This window comes from Rana temporaria, unplaced genomic scaffold (assembly GCF_905171775.1).
Source record: "Rana temporaria unplaced genomic scaffold, aRanTem1.1, whole genome shotgun sequence".
NCBI lineage: Eukaryota > Metazoa > Chordata > Amphibia > Anura > Ranidae > Rana > Rana temporaria.
The window spans coordinates 1,244-10,798 of record NW_024404679.1 but is presented as its reverse complement, the minus strand read 5'-3'; the positions used below and the strand labels follow the sequence as shown (position 1 = coordinate 10,798).

The 9,555-nt window shown below is 48.9% G+C and overlaps 1 protein-coding gene across 1 annotated transcript; it reads right to left on the bottom strand.

Annotated features, from left to right (window-relative positions):
- Positions 1-2,284: 2,284 nt before the first annotated feature.
- Positions 2,285-4,153, bottom strand: LOC120923009 (probable G-protein coupled receptor 174). Its single transcript, XM_040334872.1, has one exon. The coding sequence runs from the start codon at positions 3,900-3,902 to the stop codon at positions 2,916-2,918; it is 987 nt and encodes a 328-aa protein (XP_040190806.1). The 5' UTR covers positions 3,903-4,153; the 3' UTR covers positions 2,285-2,915.
- Between the last annotated feature and the right edge of the window lie 5,402 nt (positions 4,154-9,555).

Sequence of the window (9,555 nt, the reverse complement as noted above, 5' to 3'; positions counted from 1 at the left end):
CTTTATCCAGATACACCACGTCTACGGGCCTTCCTTTATCTAGATACACCACATCTACGGACCTTCCTTTATCCAGATACACCACGTCTACGGACCTTCCTTTATCCAGATACACCACGTCTACGGACCTTCCTTTATCTAGATACACCACGTCTACGGGCCTTCCTTTATCTAGATACACCACGTCTACGGACCTTCCTTTATCTAGATACACCACGTCTACGGACCTTCCTTTATCCAGATACACCACGTCTACGGACCTTCCTTTATCCAGATACACCACGTCTACGGACCTTCCTTTATCCAGATACACCACATCTACGGGCCTTCCTTTATCTAGATACACCACATCTACGGGCCTTCCTTTATCCAGATACACCACGTCTACGGGCCTTCCTTTATCTAGATACACCACGTCTACGGGCCTTCCTTTATCTAGATACACCACGTCTACAGGCCTTCCTTTATCCAGATACACCACGTCTACGGCCTTCCTTTATCTAGATACACCACATCTACAGGCCTTCCTTTATCCAGATACACCACATCTACGGGCCTTCCTTTATCTAGATACACCACATCTACGGGCCTTTCTTTATCTAGATACACCACATCTACGGGCCTTCCTTTATCCAGATACACCACATCTACGGGCCTTCCTTTATCCAGATACACCACATCTACAGGCCTTCCTTTATCTAGATACACCACGTCTATGGGTCTTCCTTTATCCAGATACACCACGTCTACGGACCCTCCTTTATCCAGATACACCACGTCTACGGACCTTCCTTTATCCAGATACACCACGTCTACGGGCCTTCCTTTATCTAGATGGCAGATCACCTCCTCATAGAAGGTAATAGATCGGTTTGGGAAGAACGATTCTTCATGAATCCATGCTGATTACTGCTAATCATACCGTCCTCATTACTAAAATCTTGTATATAGTCCCTTATCATCCCCTCCAAGATCTTACATACTATTGATGTTAGGCTGACTGCTCTGTAATTCCCAGGGATGTATTTTGGGCCCTCTTTAAATATTGGTGCTACATTGGCTTTTCTCCAATCAGCTGGTACCATTCCAGTCAGTAGACGGTCAGTAAAAATGACCAACAATGGTCTGGTAATTACTTGTCTGAGTTCCCCGAGTACCCTCAGGTGAAAGCCATCTGGTCCCGGGAATTTAATAATGTTACGTTTCCCAAGTCTATTTCTAATTCTGTCCTCTGTTAGGGTCCTTCCCTTCAAAATCATCCTATTAGCAGACTTTCAGAATAAGAGGATTGGACTGAAAATTAGCAAGGAGTGGGTGGAGCTTGGCTCCTCAGGGGTGGGACATGTCAGGGCACTAGCAACTGACACCTATAGAAACCGTTTCATGTACAGCACTTCTCAAATGTGCAAAATCTTCATATAAAAAAAATTACAAATATACAATTTTATGTACAGAGCCGGGACCCTGAACAGGGAGTACAGCAATGATATACACAGTCACATGTCTAGGGGCCAATATCTATGGGGCGTGGCCCATGGGGCTGATTAATCATCTCCTGAGCTCACTTCTTGGCTGTTCTACACACAATACAATCCCTGTCCAAGGGGCAGATGTGGATCCCCAGAACCCATTGGCTACATCTACAGATACTGTGGATACCTATTAAGTGAAATAAACCCCCGTTGGACTCTAACCTGTTGGTGGCGTACTTCATCCACCCCTCCCCCCTTGCTCCACCCTCAGGGGGCTCTGAAAGCCCCTCTGTTCCTATCAATGTCACCAACTCTTACTTGGCGTACTTCCTCCATCCCCTCCCCCCTTTGCCCCACCCTCAGGGGGCCCTGGAAGCCCCTCTGTTCCTATGAACGTCACCAACTCTTACTTGGCGTACTTCATCCATCCCCTCCCCCCTTGCTCCACCCTCAGGGGGCTCTGGAAGCCCCTCTGTTCCTATGAACGTCACTAACTCTTACTTGGCGTACTTCATCCATCCCCTCCCCCCTTGCTCCACCCTCAGGGGGCTCTGGAAGCCCCTCTGTTCCTATGAACGTCACCAACTCTTACTTGGCGAACTTCATCCATCCCCTCCCCCCTTGCTCCACCCTCTGGGGGCTCTGGAAGCCCCTCTGTTCCTATGAACGTCACCAACTCTTACTTGGCGTACTTCATCCGTCCCCCTCCCCCTTTGCTCCACCCTCAGGGGGCTCTGGAAACCCCTCTGTTCCTATGAACGTCACCAACTCTTACTTGGCGTACTTCATCCACCCCTTCCCCCCTTGCTCCACCCTCAGGGGGCTCTGGAAGCCCCTCTGTTCCTATGAACGTCACCAACTCTTACTTGGCGTACTTCATCAATCCCCTCCCCCCTTTCTCCACCCTCAGGGGGCTCTGGAAGCCCCTCTGTTCCTATGAATGTCACCAACTCTTACTTGGCGTACTTCATCCATCCCCTCCCCCCTTGCTCCACCCTCAGGGGGCTCTGGAAGCCCCTCTGTTCCTATGAACGTCACCAACTCTACAAGACCAGAGCAAAGCTCTTGTGGGTCCCCCACCATCTGCCTATCTCTCTGGATTCAGGGCGGAGTCAGTAAGTGGAAAATGGAGTGTCAGTGTAAACCGACAAATTTATCTGCAAAATGGATTTCTAATCAGTAGACTGTCAGTAAGAATTAGGAAGAATGGTCTGGCAATTACTTGACTGAGTTCCCTAAGTACCCTCGGGTGCAAGCCACCTGGTCCTGTGTGCAGAGGCTCCGCCCACAATCGGGCAGAAATGAGGGAACTTCCTGTGCCCAACGGAAACTTTGTATCGTATGTCATCCCCGTCCTCGGGGTTCCTCTGAGAGCTGTAAAGGGGAGGAGGCTCATGTTGAACCCCCTGAGATCCCATTGGACAGGACTTGGCAGGAAGCAGATTATAAAGTGTTGCTGAATATCTCCAGCTCTGTACAGTCCACAATGTCCTGGCGGGAAAGTCGTCTCTTGAACTCGTCGGTGGTGAAGTAGTAAATGATGGGATCCAAGCAGCAATTCATACTGGCCAGGCACAGCGCCACCGGGTGGAAGGTCAGGATGGCCTTCTTGTACTGACACCGCTGAATCTTATTGGCCTTGGCCAGGAAGTCGAGCGGGAAGCTGAGGTGGTAAGGTGCGAAGCAGAGGAGGAAGACAAAGGCGCAGGTCAGGATCATCTTCAGCGCCTTCTTCTTCTCTCCCAGATCATGAGAAGCCGAGTGCGGCTCCTTCAACGACATCACCGTCCTCCAGGAGCAGTAGCCGACCACCGCCAGCGGCGTGATGAACCCGAAGAGCTCAGCGAAGGTCACCGCCAGTATGGAGTTGGTGGTCCCGATGTCTAGCAATGGCAGATCGGCGAAGCACTGGTTCTCTGCCTCACTGGTGGTGGAATTATTTCCAATCCTCAGCAGGGGAAACGGGAGGCAGCTGACGCAGACGATGATCCAGCCGACGACGCTGACGTAGACGTCTGACATGCGCTTCCTGTCCGTGAACCTGAAGGGGTAGATGAGGTAGAGGAAGCGCCGGACGCTGATGCAGACCAGGAAGACGATGCTGGCATACATGTTGACGTATTTCAGGTAGAAGCAGAACATGCACAGGAATCGGCCGAAGGGCCACGACTTGTTCAGGTAATAGAAAATGCGCAGTGGGAGGGACAGGACCTGCAGGAGGTCGGCGACGGCCAGATTGATCATGAAGATGACGGCTCTTTTCGTTTCTTTCATGTAGGCGTAAAACACCCAAAGAGCCAGGACGTTCCCGATGAGTCCGGGGACCAGGATGACGGCGTAGGTGACGGCGTAGAGATAACGCAACAACTGCTCGTCTACTTTACACTCCGTGACATTGTCCCCCCGAAACATCTCCACCGCCAACAGCATCCAACCTTTCACCGGATCCGCCGCCTCATTGGCCCAATCACGGCGCAGCGTTCAAATGTCATTCCATCTAGCCGGTTACAAGAACAACGCCGCCATGGAACGTTTCGGGGATACCGCGAGGAATCTTCATGATGGGAAACATCGCGACTCTGCCGACTGCAAAGAGGGATCTGAAGAGAGAAATACACGAGAATAAATCATCTGTAGTGTACCCCGAAATACACAGCGTACCCCGAAATAGTCAACCCCAGAGATCACCCCAAATACACAGTGTACCCCGAAATACCCAACCCCAGAGATCAACCCAAATACACAGCGTACCCCGAAATACCCAACCCCTGAGATCAACCCAAATACACAGCGTACCCCGAAATACCCAACCCCTGAGATCACCCCAAATACACAGTGTACCCCGAAATACCCAACCCCTGAGATCAACCCAAATACACAGCGTACCCCGAAATACCCAACCCCAGAGATCAACCCAAATACAGTGTACCCCGAAATACCCAACCCCAGAGATCAACCCAAATACACAGCGTACCCCGAAATACCCAACCCCTGAGATCAACCCAAATACACAGCGTACCCCGAAATACCCAACCCCTGAGATCAACCCAAATACACAGCGTACCCCGAAATACCCAACCCCTGAGATCACCCCAAATACACAGCATACCCCAAAATACCCAACCCCTGAGATCAACCCAAATACACAGCGTACCCCGAAATACCCAACCCCTGAGATCACCCCAAATACACAGCGTACCCCGAAATACCCAACCCCTGAGATCAACCCAAATACACAGCGTACCCCGAAATACCCATCCCCTGAGATCAACCCAAATACACAGCGTACCCCGAAATACCCAACCCCTGAGATCACCCCAAATACACAGCATACCCCAAAATACCCAACCCCTGAGATCAACCCAAATACACAACGTACCCCAAAATACTCAACCCCTGAGATCAAGCCAACTACACAGCATACCCCGAAATACCCAACCCCTGAGATCAACCCAAATACACAGCATACCCCGAAATACCCAACCCCTGAGATCAACCCAAATACACAGCATACCCCAAACACCCAACCCCTGAGTGTAACGGACACATGCATGCTGCCGGGACAGTTATAATCTTTGTGCAGGGGGACTACAAGGAACTGCATGGCTTGTCACCATTGGATGTACCACATTGTATTCTGAGCTCAAAGGGTTAATTGGACAAGTCTCTTTCACTGCTAATTGCTAATGTTCCCTTCGCATAGCTAATGAGAACTCTCTCTTGTGTAACAGCCCCCCTGTGAGGTGTCTGCTGAGGGGGATTATGTGTGAGTGATAATTGTTTTAAAGGTTAATTGAATTCTATTGTCTGATCAAGTTAAGGAGCCAAAACGGCTAGCGACTGATTGGCTCAAGGGAGTGTCATTGTTTCAAAGTGTGTGTATTGAAGGCCCCCCTGGGGGGGGGGGAGTGTCATTTGTTTCTGTACAGTTGTAAGCAGATATAAGCAGGTGAAATATGCCAAATAAAGTCAGTCCTGCTTGACTCTGAAAACGTAGCCCGTCTCGTTTCTTGGAAGGGCGTTCGATGGGATATACCGGCTGTACTTGCATATCGCAGCTTGCCAGGGAAAAGGACGTCTCCAACGGCTGAGACCCTCACACAAGTGGGTAGCCGTTACATTGGTTGGCAGCAGTGAGATGGTCCTTTTATCCAAAGAGCAAGTGCTGAATGGAGTCGCAGTACGCCAGGCTGAAAAGATCCACACTGAAAGATTTATTAGAGAGTCGTGGTAGGAGCGCCAGCAACAGACCACGGAGGGAGCTGATAGCTGACCTGCTGGAGCTGGACGAAATGGATGGATCCATGGAAGGAACGGAGCTCCTTGCACCGGTCAGCGAGGAAGATGTAATTACTGGGATTGTACAGCGGAGATTATCCTTGTATCCAGAAACGTCCGTGGAACTAATCAACCAGCTGTTCCGGGAAGCAAGGGAAGAGATACAAACGAAGAGGGGACAAGAACTGGAACTGGTAAGAGCGAGACAGCCCATTACACCTGCAGTTCCTACCCCCCCACCTGCTGCTACAGGAAAGAAAATACTGTTCACTGCATTTAAAGCTTTTGTAGAAAGTGAGGAGGAAATAGATGGATATTTGGCGGACTTTGAGAGGCAGTGCTCACTACACCAGGTACCACCAGACCAATGGGTCACTATTTTGTCGGGGAAATTGTCGGGCAAAGCCAATGAAGCCTTTCGGGCTCTCGCTCCAGAGGATATTTTACAATATCAGCAAGTTAAAAAGGCGCTGCTAACCCGATATGCCGTAACGCCAGAAGCCTACCGCCGGCGCTTCCGGGAGTCCAAGAAGATGGCTGTGGACTCCCACATGGAATGGGCCAACCAGTTACAAAGGGTGGCATCCCTTTGGGGTCCAAGGGTGCAAGGCCAACACCGGGGAGGAAGTATTGCAGCTGTTCCTAATGGAACATTTCTTCCAAGACCTGGCCGCAGACATACAAGACTGGGTACGAGATCGCCGGCCCGCTAACTTAAACGAGGCGGCTCGGCTAGCAGATGAGTACGCGGAGACAAGGAAAGTAAGCCAGGGTACTATGCGGCTGGCTCTGAAGGTAGAACCGCGTACTCCAACCGTCACCCCACGCCCAGAGTTTCGGGCTCCAGTCCCACCACGTCCTCAGGGGCCTAGCAACTACCCCCGGGATTCGCCTAGGGTGACGTGCCATCACTGCAGCGACACGGGACATATTGCTCGTTATTGCCCTTTGAGAGCTACAAATAACAACTGGAGACGCACAACACCCAACACAGAGGGCACTCCATCACGTCCCTCTGCGGCCCACTGCCTGGAGACCGAGGGGGGCCCTGAGGAATGTCTGGGAATTTGGTATGAGGCAGACCCAATACAAGCTGCCTCTCCGGATAACCATCAGCATCACCGTCAGGAGGTACGAGTGAATGGACAAGTAGCACAAGGTCTAAGAGATTCCGGGACTACTATCACTCTGATTCAAAAACATCTGGTAAAGCCAGAGAACGTGTCCACTCGCACAGTTGCCGTCCGGGTCGCAGGGGGTGCTGTATTTCGCGTACCCACCGCCCGGGTGCACTTAGACTGGGGAGCCGGGTCAGGAAAGACCACAGTTGGTATCATGGACAACCTACCTGCCGAGGTGGTGCTGGGCAACGACATTGGCCCTCTGACTTCGGCTTATTTACCTACACCTGCTGCTGTTTGTCCCGTGACCACCCGCGTTGCTGGAATCAACCCGCTTGCTGCTGAGAACCGGGTAAGACTACCTTCCCCGACATGTACTGTAGATCCGGCACAATATCACAGTCTAAAATGGGAATGTGACAAGTTGGCCAGTGAGAAATCAGAGATGCAACGACACTATGTCATGTATTATGAGATGTCCTGTGGCTTGAACATTGAAATGCACAAACAGGCGGAAATTGTCAAAAGATTAAATGGGATTTGCATCCAGGTGGTGCCGTATTTGTCCCAAGAGCATCAGCAACATGTTTTGGGAGCCATTGAGAGAGCAAAGCAAGTGACTGTTCCAGAACTGAATTCTATTATTCACCGTCACCATCAGCTACCGACCTGGTAAGCCAATGGGAGGGCCGACGGACTGTCCAGGCAAACTGAACTTTTACCCTAACAGCAGACCGGACATCCCCAAGTTGATCCGAAAAGGATCAATCCGGGTCTGCCGGAGTGTTCCACAAAAGGGGAGCAGTGTAACGGACATATGCCTGCTGCCGGGACATCGATAATCTTCCTGCAGGGAGGACTACAAGGAACTGCATGGCTTGTCACCATTGGATGCACCACATTGTATTCTGAGCTCAAAGGGTTAATTGGACAAGTCTCTTTCACTGCTAATTGCTAATGTACCCTTCGCATAGCTAATGAGAACTCTCTCTTGTGTAACAGCCCCCCTGTGAGGTGTCTGCTGAGGGGGATTATGTGTGAGTGATAATTGTTTTAAAGGTTAATTGAATTCTATTGTCTGATCAAGTTAAGGAGCCAAAACGGCTAGCGGCTGATTGGCTCAAGGGAGTGTCATTGTTTCAAAGTGTGTGTATTGAAGTCCCCCCTGGGGGGGGAGTGTCATTTGTTTCTGTACATTTGTAAGCAGATATAAGCAGGTGAAATATGCCAAATAAAGTCAGTCCTGCTTGACTCTGCAAACGTAGCCCGTCTCGTTTCTTGGAAGGGCGTTCGATGGGATATACCGGCGGTACCTGCATATCGCAGCTTGCCAGGGAAAAGGACGTCTCCAACGGCTGAGACCCTCACACCAGTGGGTAGCCGTTACACTGAGATCACCCCAAATACACAGCGTACCCCCGAAATACCCAACCCCTGAGATCAACCCAATTACACAGCGTACCCCGAAATAGAGAGCGACACCGATAGAACATAGAGGAAGGAGAAGAAGGGGTTAATGATATTGTTGTATTTTTGGGTTGGGATTCTTCTCGATCTTCGGTTGTTTCCTCGGATTGGCAGATTTCCACATTACAGATTTATTGTTTGTCAGCGGTGGGAAATCTTTAGACGTTTCCCTCATGTCTGATAACGCAGGGGAAATGAGCGGTCAGCAGCAATCGGAGAGGAGTGTGAGATCTGCAGGAGGAGATTTGGGTGCTTTTCATGTTGTGCAGAAGATGAAATCATCGGAGGGTTACATTGTGATTGGAGAAAAGCTGCTAATCCTAACACATGCCCAATAAAAGAGAGATACAAAGGAACATTGTTTATAAACATTGATCAGACGGGAGATAGAGAGATACAAAGTAACATTGTTTATAAACATTGATCAGACGGGAGATAGAGATACAAAGTAACATTGTTTATAAACATTGATCAGACAGGAGATAGAGAGATACAAAGTAACATTGTTTATAAACATTGATCAGACGGGAGATAGAGAGATACAAAGTAACATTGTTTATAAACATTGATCAGGCGGGAGATAGAGAGATACAAAGTAACATTGTTTATAAACATTGATCAGGCGGGAGATAGAGAGATACAAAGTAACATTGTTTATAAACATTGATCAGACGGGAGATAGAGAGATACAAAATAACATTGTTTATAAACATTGATCAGAGAGGAGATAGAGAGATACAAAGTAACATTGTTTATAAACATTGATCAGACGGGAGAGAGAGATACAAAGTAACATTGTTTATAAACATTGATCAGGCGGGAGAGAGAGAGATACAAAGGAACATTGTTTATAAACATTGATCAGACAGGAGATAGAGAGATACAAAGTAACATTGTTTATAAACATTGATCAGACGGGAGATAGAGAGATACAAAGTAACATTGTTTATAAACATTGATCAGACGGGAGATGGAGAGCAACAAAGGAACATTGTTTATAAACATTGATCAGACAGGAGATAGAGAGATACAAAGTAACATTGTTTATAAACATTGATCAGACGGGAGATGGAGAGATACAAAGTAACATTGTTTATAAACATTGATCAGACGGGAGATAGAGAGATACAAAGTAACATTGTTTATAAACATTGATCAGACAGGAGATAGAGAGATACAAAGTAACATTGTTTATAAACATTGATCAGACGGGAGAG